Raw genomic sequence first — 19,837 nt, 5'->3', positions numbered from 1 at the left:
ACTTTTGGAACATTTGCTGCAGTTGATATATACACTAAGTTTAATTCAATTATAGAGAAACTATGTGAGTCAGGAGGTCCTAAACTTCTCTTTTTTATATTACAGTATTACACAATGTACCGCTTTAGCAAAATATGTTAAAAAAAAAAAAAAATGTTGAGATTACGAATTTATCTTTTATAATCAAGTTTATTTCCTTTCTTTCTTTACCCTCGGATCCAGTAGTAACCAGGAAGGAAGAAATGGACCCAATTAAAGGAAAAAGACAGATAAGAAAAGGAGTTGTCAGGAATGTGCAACACACATGCTAACTTCATTTTCATATTAATGACAGCTGTTGTTTTACTTCGGTTGGTTCACGTGAACCGGAAATTTTTATTATGAAAAAAGTTCCCCAGGATCTAAGCGTATAAACAAATTGGTTTCATTTTTTGTTTGTTTCTTAAGATCACCCAGTGATGGAAGTATAATCAAATTAAAATTAAATCTTACAGTATGTTGTTGATGTCTTGATGATAAACTTTGCATGGTTGCGGCATGGATCAATAAGAAACTCAATCATGTTTTGTGAGATCATGCGAAATCAGTCAATTATTCGAACGAATAGCTAACCATATTCATAATCACTAACTTTCAGTTCAACCAACTTCAGTCTTTTTTATTGAAACTGTAAATCGATAATCAACAAAAGAAAAGTAACAATAAGAACAAACAAAATCCATGTTGACGGAAAACAACAAATATAAATAGGCAATACCTAACTTGACAAAATTACGAATCCATTGTATAATTTATTTATTTTTGGGTAAAAAAAAGATGGTTTCACCTCTTTTCTGAGAACCCAAACCTTGTAAATAGTTATTTTCACCGTGAATTAAATATGAATTGCGGTAATTACAATCGTAACTCCTTTACCATTAGACCAACTCAATATCGGTCATTGTATAAGATTTTGTTATTATGTTACGTGAGAACTGGACAATTTCGCTGTTGTGTGCATACAGCTTCAGTTAAAATTTGGTTGTTTGACACACAATCTAGTTGTTCAGCAGAAAAGTGTGTTTCTGTGTGTATATATTATTTTTATACATATATAATAAAATTAATATTTTGCCACAAGATTTTCCTAATTACGAGTCAGACAGTGTGTAGATTCTTTTAGTACAAAACCAGAAAAGTTTCAGACAGCATCTAGCCTGCTACTCCTTTGACTATTTAATATATTATCTCCATACATTTACATATATTCGTATTTTAACAAATACAATTACATAAAGTTCTTATTTTTGTTGGTAAACACAATTACAGAAAGTTACGTTCAGATTTCTAGTTGGATCGTTGTAGCGTCCATTAATTTTTAAGATGTTTGTAAATTCGAGTTCTACAGAAACCAAACTTATGTATTTCCCAACTTCAGAAAAGGCTGAAAGACTGCACTAACTTGTCAAAAGCAATCAGAAACCATCAACTTATTGTTCAGTGCTTATGCAGATGTTGGATTATCTTGGATTAGACCACGACTCCTGACATCTTATTCATCTTGACATTTAACATTTTCTATAATTTTGTCACCCTTTCTAAAATACAACAAAAACTGATACAGCCTTTTTAACTGTCTGAAATCAAATATCCAAATTAATTTGTATTCTTTCAAAAAGCTATTGGCTATATATAGTACAAAAACACATGCTTAATAGAAACATTTCAGGTGGGGCAAAGAGTCTATGTATACTACTGAATGCGCAAGTTTGCAAATTCATTACCATAACATTTTTATATTATATAATTAGTATCTAGGCTTGTAAAATATAGCATTTTAAGGGAAAATACATATGCAAATACAAGGACAACACTCGTTTCGTAGGGACCAGAATCTTTGGGGATGTCAATTGGACTAGCGTAACTGCCAAAACACAAAGATACTTCTCATCTTTCTTCTTTGTCCATATGAGAGACCTATCACATTGTTTTGTTTGTTTTTCTTCGTTTATTACGATGATGGTAATTAATAACATAGATGGAGAAATTAAAGTTGTTAGGGTATAGTTGCATACTAAAGAAGTCTACTAAGCTCTCAGGCAGCACACAAAAAAGGTAAACTACTAAGCTCTATGCTGTAGTTAAGGCTCAAATAAAGACCAAATAACAAGTGCAAACGTTTTCATTAATAAAAACATTGCGTTAATAAGATCCCGTAAATAATTTCAAATTAACAAGGATATTTCGTAATTAAACCATCTGGCATGGACATGGAGACATACCTATTACGTGTCGTTGATTTAAAAGAAAAATAATTGAAAGTATGAAGTTGATAAGAGACAGCAAATCATATTTCATGACACCATTAAATTCTAATTAGTGCTGATGTTGGCAATTAGGTATAAAGTCGATATCCTTGCTCAATCAAATTCATAATCATCGCATTTAGGAGTAGTAAGCTCACCAATAAAATTTTGCACATAACTTCTTAATAGTATCACATCGTTGTGGATATTCAGAATGTTACATTATATAGTTTTTTTGTTTTGTTTTATTACTAAACAAGGACAAGTTGGGATCCATATAAGAATGTTTAATAATTAAAAGGATAAAGTATAGGTGCCAAATGATAATCTGATGCATGCGCTAGCAAAAGACACCGGTTTAGTGGGTCCTTGATGGCAGAGAAGCACACGTCGACTAAAGGATCAGCCTCTTTCTATACGTTTTCGGTCGACTCAATCCTCACCTTATAACTAAGTTCTTTTGCTTCGAACCGGTTTATTCCCGACCAAAGTCACAAATAGAAATGACTCAAAACTGCGTTTCTGAGCAACCTAAACTGAAAGTCTGAAACCGATCTAAATTTCAGTGTCATCTCAAGTTTTTATTTCTCTGTTCGACCTCAACCATTGATATTAAACTACTAGTTTTATAAAAATTAATTAAATGAAAACATTATAAGACTTAAAAGAATACGTGAGATAGTACATATATGGTTTTATGTCAATTAGTAGGTAAACTATCTTTCGAATTATATATAAACAACAAAACCTTGTAAAGTTTATTCATTAGTTAATTACTGGAAATTAAACTATCTACTAAGTAATATACTTTCATATTAACTTGTGGGACAAACAAATTTCAAATTTCCTAATCAGGACAAGATGGAAAACCCCACCAATAAAACAAATGTGACTATTATATATCTTGAGATGATGGCTAGCCTAGAGGAATATATAGTTTGTAATGGACATTGAAATAAAAGTAAATTCCATTAAGGAAAAGAAAAAGAGTGAATAAAAAAGAAATTAAAAGAAGGATTCTTGCTTCGAAGGCCCGTAGTTGAAGCCGTTGGCTGCTACCCTTTGCCTTCGCATTTACGTTTCTTCTCTCTTTTTTTCCTATTAATATCTTTTTATCGCTAAATAATTAACAGAGAATTAATGAGTACTTGAAGTTGACCATAATGTATTTAACTCGAACAACTGTCTTAAGATACACGAAGAAAATCCCATTTGATTTTCCATTTTGGTATGTTTGACCACAATTAGTATAATTGTTTTATAACTTTGACTAAAGTAAAACATTCCGTTTCGCGGTGAAAAAAAATATACTAGTTGTAGTAGTTTTTTAATAAACGAGTTTAGTGAAAAGATTACACAAGATTACACAAAGGTGTATACTAACAAACGGTTTAGACGCAACAGCTGAGTTGTTAACGAGCTGTCTCCTCCGGGTTCTACGGGTCACCCGTTTTTCTTGCTTCACTGGATCTTTTGATCCAACGGTTGTCCTACAAAGTCTGAAGATTAAACAACCGTTACAAATCATATTCTCCTCACTTTTTAGAATATTTTATTTGATATACCTTTTATTTTTAATTTTACAAAAGCCAAATCGAATCAAAAAAAAAAAAAACAAAATCAAAAATCTTTTATCGGTTGTTGGTGGCAGTTAGGTAATTTCACCTAATGCTTCTTCATTTTTATCGCCTGTTATCTCTTTTTATTATACGTTTATTTGATAAAGTTACCCTTATATCATTTTTATTGTAATTATCTTTTTTTATATATATGTTCATATCACAACACTGTTTCTGGGTTCTAAAAAAGTAAAACTCTCAGTATCTCTTATTTTTCTCTCTACCACAGAAGCACCTAGAACCAGAGAGAGAGAGAGATCGAGCTAAAGAGGTTTCTTTTATTTTACGAGTGAAGATGAAGGAGATGCAGGCGATAGAGACGTCACAGCCGACGGTGGCTCCTCCGGCGGTGCACAGCCGACAGCTAGGAGCTCAGCTGTCGGGAAGCATGAGTTTCAGCAGCCAAATGTCGAAGGAAGACGAGGAGATGTCGAGGACGGCGTTGTCTGCTTTCAGGGCGAAAGAAGAGGAGATCGAGAAGAAGAAGATGGAGATTAGGGAAAGGGTTCAAGCTCAGCTTGGTCGTGTTGAAGAGGAGACAAAGCGTCTTGCTTTGATCCGTGAGGTATAAACATCTTTCTCTTCCTCTTATCATTTTTTTTTTGAGAATTGTGCTTTTATTTTTGTTTCTTACATATAAAAATAAATAAATTAAGATATTAAAAATTGGACATTTGGGGGTTTATTGCAGTGAAGCTATGTGGTTTTGATTCATGTTTAGGGGTTAGATTTGTAGGACCCCAAGTATTGAAATTTTCAAGATCTGACATTTTACATTGAACAAAAAAATAGCATTTTTTTTTTAATTTGTAAGAAAAGATTGGTACTTTTGTGGGTGTTTCCACATTTGTATCACTAATTGTAAAACCCATTTGGTAAAAATGAGATTTTTGGATCAAAGATCTTTCCTTTTTGTGAAAACAACCATGATTAAGAAGCTTAATGGTTTGAATTGTATATTTAGGAACTTGAAGGTTTAGCTGACCCCATGAGGAAAGAAGTTGCTTTGGTCAGGAAGAAGATTGATTCTGTTAACAAAGAGTTAAAGCCTTTGGGTCATACTGTTCAGAAAAAGGTAAGAGGCCAATACACATAGCCAAATCCATTTTATGTCTGGTTGAGGATTATTATTAAGATGCTATTATCTGGTGTGTAGGAACGAGAGTACAAAGAAGCTCTTGAAGCATTCAATGAAAAGAACAGAGAGAAGGTGCAGCTTATCACCAAGCTTATGGAGGTTAGTCAACTAATCCTAAAATCATTTTCTTTTTTTTAATTGAATATAGTAATTGATGATCGTGTTTGAATAATTGGTTCAAGTGTTTTAGTTGTTAGTATCTTCCTCTCTGGTTTAGGATTCTGTGTTCTCAGTTTTTTTTAATTCACATCAACCTTTCCTGTGTAATCTTGTGACCAATCTCTATGTTTGTCTAGACATATCTGTGAGTTCTTGATCTTAGTTTGCAGAATTAGCTCATCTAATTTCGATCTTACACATATGATTGAGCTGAGTTACATGGAAAAGTATCTTCGTACCTGTTTTTCGCTGCATGACTGAGCATTTATTGATTATATATATTCACTCTGTTTTGTAACTCTTGACTTAATGGGTCTTTGAAACGAATGATTTACAGTTAGTGGGAGAGAGCGAAAAGGTGAGAATGAAGAAGCTGGAAGAGCTGAGCAAGAACATAGATTCTATACACTGACTTTGAATCCAAGACAGGACCAATCTTGGGGACCAGAGACCATTCTCCGAGTGTTTTAACTCTACGTTTAGGTTTTGTGATGGTTGAATGTAATTTATATTTTTATAATCGTCGTGTGTTAGTACTACTTCTATTTCTGTTAGGGTTTGCTGGAGAATTTATAATGTTCTTTAGGAAGTAAATTTCAAAAAAAATACTCATCTGAGACAGGTTTGTAACTAAAAACACTACTCTCTTTCTTTCTTTGAATCCTCTTTCTCCTGTTTGCGTCTTTACAGTTGGTTTACACTTATGTTCATACCTCCTTACAGCATATAATGTACTAATACTAGTTAAAAATGGAAATGACTTTTATGAAATCTGCATTGGAAAATGTGAAAATAGATGAAAAATGCTGAAATGTTAAGAGAATATGTTGTATTTAAATTGCCTATAAATGTGCTATCGGTACGTTAAGAGAAGACGATATCATCTATGTTGTTCTCTCCTGATTTTATTTAATTTTGTTGTGCAAATGATCGTCAGATAATTGCATTATTGAAATTATAGATTTGTTATAAAGACGACAAAACGTACAATTTACAAAGTACAGCCGTTTATCTCATATGATCATCGTTCATATAAATTTAGCAATAAATATAAATTTAGCAATAAATTCGAGTGAGATTCTAAATTAATTGTAGCAAGTAGCAACCACGTTTATTTTATTTTATTTTGCGTAGTATAAAATAATATAGGCGTTTATTTCATTATTCTAGTGGGAGCTTTGATAACAAAAATAATAATATATATATATATGTATATGTGGGGAGGGTGCATCAGTGAGACATTAATGATCAATGATGATGTTGAATACTACAATGGGAGACAGAAAACATCATCAAAGTAGAAATAAAGAATATTCATGTGTCACAAAATTCCAGTTCCATTCATGTTCCTCAATGCTTTGATATATTACATCACAAAGAATAGTACCACTAAGATATACTTATCGCTCGGAGATTTCTTTGACCACTACATTTAACAAAAACAACTATTTACTTTGTGTTTCAAAAATTAAAATATCAATATAAAATAAAGATATATCTTTCTATTTACAATATGCCATATACTTTTATTGAATTTTCTGTAAATCCAAGTATTTGGCAATTAAAAACATTAAAACCATGCACAACTAACTATTACTCATTCATGACAAATGTATTGGCATAGATTTTGAATAGTTCACACCTCTACAAATCCATAAAATGTAGCTGAAGTATGTAAATGACTAAATAGGCGTAATTGTTATGCAGCTCAAAAATATTTGCATAGATAAAAAATATATCGTTAAATTTCTGAAGATATGTCAATAATACATAGAAATGTCAAAACCCAAACACTAATTCACTTGTTGTTGAACTCCAATCTCTTCAGCGAAAAGCATATAAAATCAAAAGTAGTGATGTTTTGCTGCACATAAAATTCAACCTCATCTTAGCCATAACTAATTTCTGTTTTAATCGTCCACCTGCATCCCGCATTATATCAATATGTCCTCGTAAGAATCACACAAAGATATACTGATACAATCTAAATTTCTAACAGATGTCCCCGTAACCCAGCAGATAAAATACATTTACCTTTGCCGAAATGCTAACACCCTTGACCTTTCAGTTGTGCCATCGCCAGACGATGTGCGGCCATGAACCACCTTTCTTCTCTAGCAATTGTCTCCAAGTTTTTGTTTGTTTTCAAACGCTTTTGTTGGAACCTCATATGGAGGCTACTCAAATTGATTCGGCCAATCTTCAACAAACCAGGAATGGGCCAACTAATTGTGTCGCTACTTTGCTAGTGTCGAGCTGAAAATTTAATACTCTTATTTGGTGTGGGCTTATATGTTGCAATATGCCCACAATCAAGTTTGTATCGGCCCCATGTGTAAATAATATGTCTATTCAGAGAGAGTATAAGCAAGACAAAAAAATTTCATCGCAGATTTCTTTTTTATTTTTCTATAGCACGTTATGCTTTTGGAAGAGTCTGGTTAACTATAACAACTCACGAAAGATCTATTACAAGTGACATTTGTCGCGTTTGGAATATTTTGACCGAAAAAACTTAACCTCGCGTAACCAGAAATGTTGACTCGCATAGTCACATGTTCCCTGTCATCACGCTGTTAAAGGACGTCGTACTGATGCATCGCAAGTGATCCGACAACTACTGAATAATATAAAGTGATTGTTAAAATGGATAATGAAAAACTCTGAGAAGAAGTAACCATGTGAGAATATTATTTCTTTACACAAATAGGGTTCCACGTCGCTAATACATTAAAACATAACAGCTCGAAATTAGAAATCAAACCCCGAAAGTACTGTTACAAAAAAAAAAAAAAAAAAAAAAAAAAAAAAACCCCGAAAGTACATCTTCCTTCTCACATTGACCCCAACATTTTCTTGCTTGCTCAAGGAGAGCTGATCAAGCGAGGATCAACCTCGACCCTGGCAACACCTGTCGGCGCTTCTTTGGCCACCTCAACCTCTCCTTTCACAAGCTCCACCGCCACGTCATCCCCACCACCGGTATTCTTCTTCGCCTGCTCCTCGTCGTAGTTCGGATCACCTTCGTCCATGGCCGGCGGATCCGGCTGCATCTCGTAATCCTCCACCCGGTCAGGCCCCTCCCACGTGTACTTCCCACCGTGGCCGGACTTGGGCTGTTTCTTGAGCGGGATCCCGTCGGCTGGGTGCCTCTCCATCCGTTGCACGCCTTTCTCCATCAGCTTCTTCTCAACTTGCTTGATCGTCTCCGGGTTTCGTGTCTTCAACTCGAACTTATCAACAGCTTTCCGACCTTCCTCGTCCCGGTGCTCAGCGCGTAGCACCACCGTGTTTTTGGTCTCGTCCACCGATACCGTCTGCATCCTTTTGCTGGCTCTTAAAACTGCGTTTGGAATATGAATCAGACTAATCACGACACTTAGCTCGCTTCTGAGAGGAGAGAGTGTTTATATAGTGAGCGAGGATAAGAACGGATGGAGATTCTAGCACCTTCGTTGTCTTTCTCGTACATTACCGAAACATCGCTTTTTTTTTAAAAAAAAATCTATAATTTGCTTTTATCTTCCGAACATAATTATCAGTTCCAAGCGGCAAAACAAGTATTTTTTTAAAAAAAATAGTAAAGTAAATACTCTAATATTGATATGCAGAGATTATAATTTACCATAACTTTTAGATTACTCAAATTTCTTGCAACTTCTTGTTTTCTTTAACTCGAACAGAAATGAAGAACCTCTTCGTAACTTATATAAAGATGATACTAACAAGTAAGAATATACAACGGCATGTTAACTTAAACTCAGATGTCACAAACAATGAAAACAGATGTAAAAAAGGAAAAAAAAAAAGGTCTGTTGAATGGAGAGCATCTCCGTGAAGAGACTGAAAGCATTCTCCTCTCTCTTTTTTGTCATCTTCGTCTATGGAATATAATTACTTTAAGAAGAAAAAAAAGGAGTAGATAAAGTCACAGTGCAAAGGCGTTTGTGAATGAAGGCTCATCACACTAACTCACACCCCTCCCGGTCCTGTCGATCAAAGTGCCCACTTGTTCTCCGCACAATGCCTTTGTGATGTTCCCAGCTTCCAGAAAGTTAAACACCACAACTGTTTTTACAACCATAGGAGAAGGATCAGTTACATTATATTCATTTTTTTTATTTATCATTACATGTGGATTGATAAAAGAGAGGAAGAAATCTCGACCTGGAATGCTATTCTCTTCACAGAAGTTAAGGGCCATAGTGTCCATTGTCGTAAGACCTCTAGAAGCCAACTCGTGAAATGTTATGTGCTCGAATGTGGCGTTACTATCTTGTGAATGGCAGTCATAAACACCTTCCACGTTTGTTCCTTTCACCATTGCCTCTGCATTAACTGATAATGTATGCAAGAAATTTTAAGCAGGACCATTAGTTTACGGTTACTGAACAAAGGAACTCTACAATGGGGGTAAAAGAAAGTATACTATCTATAGCTCGAAGAGCTGCAGCTGCATCGGATGATAAAAGTGGATTGCCAAGCGTTGCACCAATGCCACCAAATATTACCACTCTGCCTTTATCAAGATGTCGAGTGGCTCGTTGACGATTGTACGGCTCCCCGACCCCTTGAACCGCAATTCCAGTTTGTAACCGTGCCTGAACTCCCATTTTCTCCAGGGATGATTGAAGTAAAACAGAATTCATCACAGACGCCATCATACTGTTACACAACAGAGAGTTAGTGAGCGGAACAACACATCTTCAGGAAAGACAACAAAATAGAACAGACTTGTTGTCTGAAAAATCCATTTATAATATGTTTGGCAATAATGATAAGTGAAGGCATTTGCATTGATGAAAATACAAACAAATGTTTGAGAATTTACAACATGATGAACCTATATGGATACATCATGAAAGCAGATAAAATGCTCTTACAGTGTCTACGTATATTGTTTTAGGGGAAGAACAAAACATTGATATAATTGACTAATGTAGTTAGAAAAAGCAAAACCTGATATGATATGCAGTGGTTCTATCCAAACCAGTAGCAGTAATCCATGTACCACCGCAAAATAAGTTCCGACTCCCAACAACTATTGCTACCTGCAAGAAAAGAACTAAAAAATATCATTAAACTGAACAAAAGGGTAATGGAGAAACAATAACAATCTGGAACCGAGTGTTTACCTCTACACCAAGACGACAAGCCATTGCAACCTCTCTAGCAATCAGACCAACGATCTACCAAAACAAAGACGAGAACTTAACGCCTAACCTAGACAGTGCAAGTACAACAACAAAAAGATTATGAACTCAATTCTAAACCTTCGGATCAATGTTATTAGGACCCGTGCAGGCGAGAGCTGCACCACTGATTTTCAAAACCACTCTTCGCCATCTAGGGTTTGATGTAGCCTTGGACTTGACGTTATTAATCTGAACTCCAGGGTTATACGTCACCAAGGGATACCTACAACAAGAATCACAAAACCATGAACAAAGAACACACTACACCAGTCCACCAATGTGATCGTCTCTGCATTACCTCCTCGCTGGCTTAGCAGCATTCCCCAGCGAGCTACCACTTCTATCTTCATCAGAGGCACCTTTCGTGGTCATAGAGTTACCAACAATCTCTTCCATCTTCTTGAACCAAGGCCAATGGCTAGCCGACGTTCCACCACTACTCATCCTATGCCTCTCTAGCTTATACCTCTTCTTGAGATTATCAATCTTGTTCTTACACTGCTCCACACTCTTGATCAGCTTCTCACACCTCTCGCTCACCGTCGCAGCAACGTCTTCCCAATCCCTCCCCCGGAGATTCCCTCTGTTGAGCTGAGTGAACTTGTCAGAGTACGCATCCAACAAACACGTGATCGCCGCGTCGCTCCACTCCTCTCTATCCTTCCTGTACTCCCCGGCGGAGGAAGACGACGTCCTCGGCCGTTTGAAGCTACCGTACGGAGTCGTATCCCCGCCGTTCGTCGTTCCGCCGTCGCTGAGCTCCTCCTGACTCTGCCTCTTCTCCAGACGAGCTCCTCCCCCGATCCTGGATCTGTTCGCGTCCAGATCCTCGTCTCCTCCTTCCACAGCCGCGTTGTTGTTGTTGTTATCATAGGGATTCGAATTCTCGTCGGTCGAGAAAGGATTCACGCCGTGGAAAGCGGAGGACGCGACGACGTCGTGGTGCTCGTCGTCCTCGTCGCCGTTGCTCTGGTGATGATGTGGCGCGTGGATCTGGTTCGAGAGCTTCGGGGCGAATCGTCGAGGAGCGTACGGCGCGTGGTGGAGGACCTGGTGGTGGTGGTGGTGATGTTGGTTAGGGTTTGATTGGTCCTCTCCTCCTAGAAGAGAGAAGTCGTCGTCACAGGAAGCCATGCCGTTAGGGTTACGTTCACGGCGCTACGCAGCGGCAAGCACCAGAGACGGCGTTATTTAGCGGTGTGATAGGACAATAAACGGAAACGGAAGGAGAGCACTTGAACTAGAAAAAAAAAGATGGGCCGTCAACGGTTCCGTTAGGGTGGAAAAAGCCTTTAGTTAATTTTAACCGGTTTTAGTTGATGCTAAAAAACTCATGTTGGTAACATTTCTGTAGATTTCTCTTTGGACTTCAATTAGAATAATTTTTTCGCTATTTAGAAAAATTCGTTTGATTATTATAAACTTCCATCCAAACATATTTTTCTCAAACTTTTATTCTCTTTGCTAGAAAATGCACAGTATTATAATGTTCGTACCCTTCATATTGCTTTTAAACTTTGAATTCACTAAGGGAATAATCAAAATACACAAACACATATAAATTTTTCTAAAAAGTTTAACAACAGAGGCCAGAAATTTAAAGATATTTTTTTTCTCAAATATTAATTGACCTTTTAAATGGACCAATCAGACACTTATTTTAAATTACTATACCATCGAAATAAATCTGAACCATAACCACAAATTATAAACAAAATTTTCACAGTATTTATCATAATGTTTTTTTGTTGTTCTCACTTTATTTTATTAAATCTTGTTTTAAACTAACTACATCATATAACAAATGAAATATAAAAAGATATTAACAGATTTTTTTTCTCTGTGTCCATGACCATGAATGAAAGAATCTATGGTTCTTAGTTCTTACAATATAACCAAAATTCTCTATTTTATATGTTAAATAGCTTAGGGTGGACAATTTAACAAGAGCACCCGTGGCCTAATGGATAAGGCGTTTGACTTCTAATCAAACGATTGTGGGTTCGAGTCCCACCGGGTGTGCTTTGATTTTTATCTTTCTTTTTGGAATCCTTAATCCTTCCTTACCTTGATGCGGATGAGAGAAAATTTTCCATTCACTTCACTAACTAATAGTCATTTAAATACGTTTTGGCTTACTTAAAACATATATAATGAGTTGATTATGTCGAAAATGTGAGAATCCTAAGCACCATCCAGATATGAAACTAATAAACTTTTATATAAATCAAACCCCAACACACACAAAAAAATCCTAACACTAATCATCTCACCCGGTTGCCGAACTCGGGTCAACCCGTTTACCCGCCAACTGCAACTCCGTAAGCTCAATCTCCCTCCGCCTCAGAACCAGAACCATCCTCTCCGTCTCAAGACTCCTCCGCTGATTCTCCAGCTTCGCCTTCTCCATCTCCCTCTCCTTCTTGCTCCTATACCTTACCCACTTCACCCTCTGCTTCTCCATCTCCACCGCCTCCCACTCGTACCCGACCTTCCTCTCCTCAATCTCCAACGCCTTCCTCCTCATCCACTCCTTCTTCTCCCACGCGCTCTTCCCGGGATCATCCAAAACACGCGCCGTCTCCTCTCTCATCCTCTTCACAGCCGCGGACACCCTCCGCTTCTTACTCGTCTCCTCCTCCTCCTCCTCATCAGTATCCTCAATCTCCGTCTCCGAATCCTCCGCCATATCAGACTCCTCCTCCTCCTCTCTCTCCACTATCCTCGCCATTTGAAAATCCGGTTTAGACTGAACCGGAACCAGATTCATTAACCCCGGTTGGTCTAAATGCCCGCAGCTATTATGATAAGCGCACATCTCCTTAAAAAACAAATGCTTAGAGTTAAGCAGCTTCTTAACCTCCTCTCTCAACTTAGGCGTGAGATGATCCATCCCCTCTAACAACCCCTGATTCTCCACCACGTGGCACGCGGTCCCTCTCCCGAGAATATCGTTGACTCTTTTATACCTTTTATTCAAGTCGTTGAACTTGTCCTCGCACTGCTGCGGAGACACGGAGAAGCCTTTCTCCACCATGGCTCTCGACACGGACTTCCACTTCCCTTTCTTCTGCAGCATCATCCCCCCAGTGATGATCTTCTTCTTCGCGTCGGTTTGATCCCCTCCCAACGCACCACCGGCCTCGTCGCCGATGTAGAATACCGCCATGATCAGGAGCCGGACCATCGTGTCCGTCCATTTCATGCGGTGCCACGGAGAGATTTTTCGTTTTCCGTCGGTGGTTCCCGCGCTGTCTTCCGGGTGGCACCCGGATCCGGAGCCTGACCCGCGGTCGTCTTCTTCTCCTCCTCCTCCTCCTCCGCCGACGCTTATTGGTGAGAGCTGTTTGGCCTTGGCTGCGTAAGGGTATAACGGTTTCATCGGTTGTTGATGAGTTTGCTGATCGCTTGCGGCTGTGTAAGGATGAGGATGAGGATGCTGAAACTGCACGGGGTTTGGAGGATTCTGGGGAGTCTCGAGGCTTAGCATTGTGGGACTAAACCCAGTAAACATTACATTAGATTCCATCTAGTTCGAATCCTAAAATCGGCAACAAGTGAATTAATTAGAGCGAGATTTTACATTTACAAAAAGACCAAAAACGAAACAAAAAACCCAATAGATCAATCGACGCTTCCGTAGAAAGGGAGTAGTTTTATAATTATAGTATCTTCGTCGGGTTCGACTTTTGCAATTTGCTTAGCGTTGGGTGATGAAGAGTATTTGTGAAGCGGTTTCTGGATTAGAGTCAAAAGGGATGAGAAAGAGATGACGGGTAAATATACAAAACAGAGTTAACAGAGCAGCTGGTTTTGAGCCGTCAAAGGGACTGTCTGAAAACTACCCATGGTTTTGTGGTTTTTATTTGTTTATTTTTTGTTTCCTTTTTGGGAAGTGTTAGCGAGATATTTTCATGTGCAAATCAAGCCGAAACCAAGGGGCTGGTTTTGGGAATACAATGGAATCCAAAAATCCAGAATCTAAAACCATACCTAATTTTATAAGATTTGTTGTTTGAATTCCAACATAATTTTAAAATCTAAATGACATGACATATATATACTTCTCTTTTTCTAGCTCTAATTGTACAACTTTTTTCCTAATTACATTTTATATCATACAAATCAATCTCCATTATAAAGAAAATAACATCCACTTGTATAAGAAAATCTTTAGTGTTGACAAAAAAAAATCTTTAGTACTTTGGTAAAAGATTATAGCTCAATATTTTAACGGCCTCTATTTAACCAACAAATAACTAAGAAGTACACTCGTCTTAACAAGAAAACTAATTTCATAAAAGTTTTATTGGAGGTTAGCCCTATAGGTTATTTGCTGAAATAAAGGTTACACATTAGGCCAGTATAACACAGGCCCGTATCATCCAATAGACCCGAGAGCAGCACAGATGCGTTTTACAGAAGACCAGAGCTCAATAACCAAGACTCTGACTCTTCTCATGGGTTCTTCTACTTGCTCGGTTTTGGTTTCCCCATCACAGCTAGCTCCAGAATCACTGCATCAAAAGCTTGAAATTGATGTCCTCACTTACCAAGACGTACTGGTATCCAAGAACTTGAGCTCGGTTCCGAAATTCCTCTATTTCATTCTCCGGGACTTGGATCCCGACCAGCACGTTGGCCCCCGCCGCACCCTGTTTTGAAAGAAGGAAACATTGTATAGTAAAAACGAGTCTCAATGTTACAACAAAGCTTTTCTTATGGTGAAAAATGGTGGATTCAGAAACAAACCTCTGCACGGTAATGGAAAAGGCTAATGTTCCACCGTGGACTGAAAGAGTCCAAGAACTTCATTAGAGCACCTGGTCTCTCCGGGAATATGAATCGGCATAGAACCTCGTTTTCAACACTTGATCTTCCACCCATCTGAAATATACAACGTGTGAGTCACACATCAAACTTGAATCAATCAATGGGAAATAAAATCGACTTAAGGACGCACCAAGTAACGCAGGTGATCTTTTACTAAGTCACTGGTTGTAAGGTTCGTAGTTTTGAGTTGAGAAGATTCCATTCTCTTCTCTAGTGCTTTGAGCTCTCCGGGTGTGTGCACTCCAACACTAAGCAGCAACACAAAACAAAACTGTGTGGATTAGATTACGAATAACAACAACTCCCGAGAGGTTAAACTTTAAGGAACAGACTTACCTGTATAGTACAACAGCTTCCTTTCTCGAGCCACATCTATACTTGAACTCGGTTATGTTCATTGGTCCAACCTGCATCGATCAAATGTACCGCATTAGATGCGCTCAGCAACGGGCTTAACTTCTAACATGCTGTAATACCAAACACGCACCAATTCACAAAATTGCTTAAAGCTCCCAGGCTTTTCCGGCAAGATAGTAGCAAGAACAGCCTCCTGTTGCCTACCGACATTGGCGAGTTCCGTCACAATCCTGAGCTTGTCAAAGTTCATGTTTGCACCACTGGTTATGGCTACAACGTTCACGTCCTTTAGGCCATAATATTTACAGTACGCTTCAGCTCCAGCGATCGCAAGAGCACCTGCTGGTTCTAATATGTTCCGTTTCTCCTCAAACATATCCTGTAGAGAAACAAAAGATTATCTATTTATCTGCCTCAGTGCGCTCTGCAGATGAAATGTACACGTCACCTTTATTGATGCACACATAGCATCACGAGTGACGAGAACAACACCATCCATCAGCTTTCTGCATATACGAAAAGTCTCTTCGCCAACTTCTTTAACTGCTACACCATCTGCAAAACCACCAATCTGGTTTAATATCACTCTCTCGCCGTGATGCAGAGATAACGCCATTGAATTTGCATCAGCTGGTTCTACACCAATGATCTTCACCTGCACGACCCACAAATAGCCCCAATAAGGTGACAGAAGCTGCATATCTAGATTATAAATGAACAGAGAGCGATGTGACAATGCCAAAGCAAAGAGTGCACATGTACCTCGGGAGAAACTCTCTTCACGTAGGCAGCAATACCAGCTATCAAACCACCACCCCCGATGGGGACAAATATAGCATGCAATGGACCTTTAGCTTGCCTTGTGATCTCCATCCCGACAGTCCCTTGTCCGGCAATAACATCCGGATGATCAAAAGGAGGTATAAACGTCAAACCTTCTTCTTCAGCTCGTTGCTTAGCAAATGCTTGTGCTTCATCATACGTATCACCAACAAGAACAACCGTTGCACCCAAATCCTCCACAGATTGCCACTGTAGTTTTTCAAAATAAACCAGAGACAAATCATATACTAACTTATTGTTATAAAAATAGGAAGGCGGTTTTCTTAAAATCCTATTTATACGATTCAAATTGGTTTAAGCTGTTCTAAAACGATATAAATTAATATAAATCTGCTAAATTAAATAATAATTATTAATACAAATCTACAAATATTGTATCTCTGATTTTGATAATTCACCAAAATAATTTCATAATTAAACTCGAAAACTAAAATATTTTATATAAATATAAAATAAATTAATAGTTCATTTTAGGTCTGAATAATCCACCTAGTAGCTAGTCTTCTTCAGAGCTACCAACTAGCTATTTCCCAAACATTGTACTAACGTGAGATAAAAACAAGGATTCATTCAAAAACATCATCATCAAGGCTAATGCAAATAACCTTGATCTCAGGGGTGGTACGAGGCATAACAATCACGGCGGTGCAGCCGAGTTTAGCAGCAGACATAGCAACTCCTTGAGCATGGTTTCCAGCTGAGGAGCAGATGACACCTTTCGCTAACTGCTCCGATGGAAGCTTCGCCATCATATTGTAAGCTCCACGAATCTTAAACGAGAACACCTGAACCATCACAAACCACACACACACACTTAGATGTAGAATCAACCAAATGTATATAACCTCTCTCAATGTTAATAGTGATGCTTACAGGTTGCAAGTCTTCTCTCTTGAGAAACATCGAAACGCCAAGCCTCTCCGATAGCTTCTTGGCCAAGTGGAGCGGAGTCTCGATCGCGACGTCGTAGACCTTCGTCGAGAGTATGCTCGTCAGATACTCCATCGCCTCGGTGATGCTCCCGTTCTCCGGATCGCTCGCGCGGTCCGGAACCGCGCCGAGGTAGCCGGCGGGGTACTGCAGAGAGCTCGGATTGACCTTGAGACGCGGCGGAGGAGAATCCGGCGGAGATATGGACGTTTCGTTTCCGGAGAGGACGGCGATCGGAGAGACGTGGTTGCGAGATCGAGTGATCATCGCGATCAGCGGTTTCGATGTGCAAGGAGGTAGCGGAATGTGGCGGAGGCGATGGGGTAAGAGGTGACCTAGCGTTTGGGTGCGGAGGGAGGAAGGAGCCGTTGGAAGCCTGACGGAATCCATGACGGCTGATCAGAGAGAGAGATTGTGGTGGCGGCGGCAAACAAAAACTATCGGTGATTGTAATTTGTATAACGCACACTCACTCGGTTTAATCGATAACCAGATCCAAACCGTACCGGTTTTAGAATTTTAAATTTGTGTGTGTACCGGTTAGTTAGAGAATCTGAAAATCCGAAACTTGTGGAGGAGAATTCCGTTTTTATCCCTTTCCCTCTTCTTCTCTCTCTCCCACAGAACACAAACTCAGAAGAATAAAGCTTCTTTGAATCAGCACAACACAATCTGTTAAACAAACAAAGGATGTTAACAATGAAACTTCTTCACCCTCTCCATCACTCTCTCTCTTCCTCCCTTCCTTTACCATCAAGTACACTCTCTCTTTACACCATTTTTTATTAGCATTTGTACGCTTTGAACCAATGATCAAGACACAGAATCAATTGTTTTTTTTTTTAAAATCAAACTTGCAGGAAGAAGGCAATCCAAACCTTACCGGTGCTCGTTACCGTCTCCAGGCGGCGAAAGGGTCATCAGATCAGAGACCGTGGTTTCTCCGGTGATGATGAGCCAGAGCTTCGAAGGAAGAAGGGTTTTACTTGGATGTCTCCTCTCCGCCGGTTAGATTCTTTTCCTTTAATACTATTCATTTTTTTGTTTTTCATTTCCACACTTAAGCTAGTTTCAGTCATCAGTGTATAAAAAATCCTCAAATATGTTGTTGTCTGAATTAAAAACAGCGGGTGGGATTCTGTTACCTGATTCATCCGAGGCCGTAAGCACCAGCAGAAGAGCTGTAAGCATAGATATATATATACGTTAAGCTTGTTCTTGATTAAAATCACTCTCTTACATACAATTATCTGCAGCTACGTGCATCTAAGATACCGGACAGCGAATTCACCACTCTCCCCAATGGTCTCAAGTACGTGCAATTTTCTTCTTTACTAGTATACACACCAAGATCACGATGCATTCATACAAAGTTGAATATTGCGTTTATGAGAACATTCGCAATGTTTCAGAACAAACACGTTAGTCTGGTTTTGGGTTCTGATTCTTTTGTTGCAGGTACTATGATATAAAAGTTGGGAATGGAGCAGAGGCTGTGAAAGGATCTCGGGTCGCAGTACGGTTTGTGAATACGTTTCTTTGTTTCCACATGTAAAAGAATCTTAGGGATATAACAAGTTTTGATGGTCAAACCTAAAAGGGATTGTGTTGCATGCAGGTTCACTATGTTGCAAAATGGAAAGGGATAACGTTCATGACAAGTCGACAAGGACTCGGCGTTGGAGGTGGAACGGTCGGTATTACAAGTATCTGTTACTGTGTAGTTGAATATATGAGGATCCTTTAATTGATAAACGTATGAGTTTTTGCAGCCTTACGGGTTTGACGTTGGACAATCAGAGAACGGGAATGTTCTGAAAGGACTTGACCTTGGCACTGAAGGGATGCGTGTAGGTGGTCAGGTTAGTTCTTGAAACCAAAAAGGCTTCATAGAAGTCAGATGGCCTCAAACTTAAACGTCTTTATATTTGTATATGATATGCAGAGATTGGTGATTGTTCCTCCGGAGCTTGCTTATGGGAAGAAAGGAGTCCAAGAGATTCCTCCAAACGCAACAATAGAGGTAATCAAAGCTATGTTGTTACAAAACTGAACCAGTTCGAGTGCTGCTTGCTTCTTAAAGTGGTGTTCATGTTCTTGTACCTTTTCTCTTGCAGCTTGACATTGAGCTCTTATCAATCAAGCAGAGTCCTTTCGGGTACTTGAGACCACTTGTCTAAACCCCTCTAAACTCGTGTTGACAAAACATGAATTGAAAATAATCTTATCGTATTTGCTCTGCAGGACGCCAGTGAAGATCGTTGAAGGCTAAGCTATTAATGAGAAGAAAAAGCTGAATCCATAGCTATGCAAGCTTCAATTGTTATAGAAGAATCTGTTAATGATATCGGCTAGTCCGGATTCATAAGCCATTTCTCATCCCTTTTCCTCTTTTAATACATGTTTGTGCTTTGCATAACATCAAAATCAAATTCGATCCCATAAGGTGATAAGATACTTTACTTGTGGTTCAAAAGT

General features: G+C 38.6%; 6 protein-coding genes and 1 non-coding gene across 9 annotated transcripts; 3 read left to right on the top strand and 4 right to left on the bottom strand.

Moving 5' to 3' along the window:
* The first annotated feature begins 4,054 nt into the window (after window positions 1–4,054).
* On the top strand, window positions 4,055–5,886 carry LOC103870498 (syncoilin). The gene is made up of 4 exons (XM_009148631.2): window positions 4,055–4,469; window positions 4,869–4,979; window positions 5,061–5,141; window positions 5,539–5,886. Exons 1-4 carry the CDS (start codon window positions 4,200–4,202, stop codon window positions 5,611–5,613), a joined length of 537 nt encoding a protein of 178 aa, XP_009146879.2. The 5' UTR covers window positions 4,055–4,199; the 3' UTR covers window positions 5,614–5,886.
* A 1,945-nt stretch (window positions 5,887–7,831) lies between these two features.
* Window positions 7,832–8,603, bottom strand: LOC103870496. Of its 2 annotated transcripts, none has more exons than XR_004458319.1 (2): window positions 8,015–8,603; window positions 7,832–7,964 (listed from the first exon to the last, which is right to left on the bottom strand). XR_004458319.1 is itself a non-coding variant. In XM_033292021.1 (2 exons), the coding sequence occupies exon 1, from the start codon at window positions 8,522–8,524 to the stop codon at window positions 8,066–8,068; it is 459 nt and encodes a 152-aa protein (XP_033147912.1). In that variant the 5' UTR covers window positions 8,525–8,603; the 3' UTR covers window positions 7,832–7,972; window positions 8,022–8,065. The 2 variants fall into 2 exon arrangements, 1 of the variants encoding a protein (XP_033147912.1); XM_033292021.1 differs by having other exon boundaries at window positions 7,832–7,972; window positions 8,022–8,603.
* A 284-nt stretch (window positions 8,604–8,887) lies between these two features.
* On the bottom strand, window positions 8,888–11,757 carry LOC103870495. Its single transcript, XM_009148629.3, has 7 exons — window positions 10,695–11,757; window positions 10,475–10,619; window positions 10,337–10,390; window positions 10,161–10,252; window positions 9,631–9,866; window positions 9,369–9,539; window positions 8,888–9,269 (listed from the first exon to the last, which is right to left on the bottom strand). Exons 1-7 carry the CDS (start codon window positions 11,528–11,530, stop codon window positions 9,169–9,171), a joined length of 1,635 nt encoding a protein of 544 aa, XP_009146877.1. The 5' UTR covers window positions 11,531–11,757; the 3' UTR covers window positions 8,888–9,168.
* Window positions 11,758–12,345: 588 nt separating this feature from the next.
* Window positions 12,346–12,418, top strand: TRNAR-UCU. Its single transcript has one exon. It is a non-coding gene; the product is annotated as a tRNA-Arg (tRNA).
* A 90-nt stretch (window positions 12,419–12,508) lies between these two features.
* On the bottom strand, window positions 12,509–14,349 carry LOC103870494. The gene has a single exon (XM_009148628.3). The coding sequence runs from the start codon at window positions 13,923–13,925 to the stop codon at window positions 12,666–12,668; it is 1,260 nt and encodes a 419-aa protein (XP_009146876.1). The 5' UTR covers window positions 13,926–14,349; the 3' UTR covers window positions 12,509–12,665.
* A 273-nt stretch (window positions 14,350–14,622) lies between these two features.
* On the bottom strand, window positions 14,623–17,806 carry LOC103870493 (threonine dehydratase biosynthetic, chloroplastic). Its single transcript, XM_018659241.2, has 9 exons — window positions 17,303–17,806; window positions 17,035–17,214; window positions 16,349–16,618; window positions 16,035–16,241; window positions 15,717–15,965; window positions 15,566–15,636; window positions 15,360–15,477; window positions 15,149–15,283; window positions 14,623–15,051 (listed from the first exon to the last, which is right to left on the bottom strand). Exons 1-9 carry the CDS (start codon window positions 17,747–17,749, stop codon window positions 14,911–14,913), a joined length of 1,818 nt encoding a protein of 605 aa, XP_018514757.2. The 5' UTR covers window positions 17,750–17,806; the 3' UTR covers window positions 14,623–14,910.
* A 94-nt stretch (window positions 17,807–17,900) lies between these two features.
* Window positions 17,901–19,835, top strand: LOC103870491 (peptidyl-prolyl cis-trans isomerase FKBP16-4, chloroplastic). Of its 2 annotated transcripts, none has more exons than XM_033291997.1 (10): window positions 17,901–18,116; window positions 18,220–18,366; window positions 18,487–18,542; window positions 18,616–18,671; window positions 18,818–18,875; window positions 18,960–19,052; window positions 19,132–19,221; window positions 19,305–19,382; window positions 19,477–19,517; window positions 19,604–19,835. In XM_033291997.1, exons 1-10 carry the CDS (start codon window positions 18,050–18,052, stop codon window positions 19,629–19,631), a joined length of 714 nt encoding a protein of 237 aa, XP_033147888.1. In that variant the 5' UTR covers window positions 17,901–18,049; the 3' UTR covers window positions 19,632–19,835. The 2 variants fall into 2 exon arrangements, with proteins under 2 accessions (XP_033147888.1, XP_009146873.1); XM_009148625.3 differs by having other exon boundaries at window positions 17,902–18,116; window positions 18,978–19,052.
* Window positions 19,836–19,837: the final 2 nt, after the last annotated feature.

The sequence above is a fragment of the Brassica rapa genome, chromosome A05 (assembly GCF_000309985.2).
Source record: "Brassica rapa cultivar Chiifu-401-42 chromosome A05, CAAS_Brap_v3.01, whole genome shotgun sequence".
In the NCBI taxonomy this organism is placed as follows: domain Eukaryota; kingdom Viridiplantae; phylum Streptophyta; class Magnoliopsida; order Brassicales; family Brassicaceae; genus Brassica; species Brassica rapa.
The sequence above is the reverse complement of the archived record's forward strand: the minus strand, read 5'-3'. Positions and strand labels throughout refer to the sequence as shown.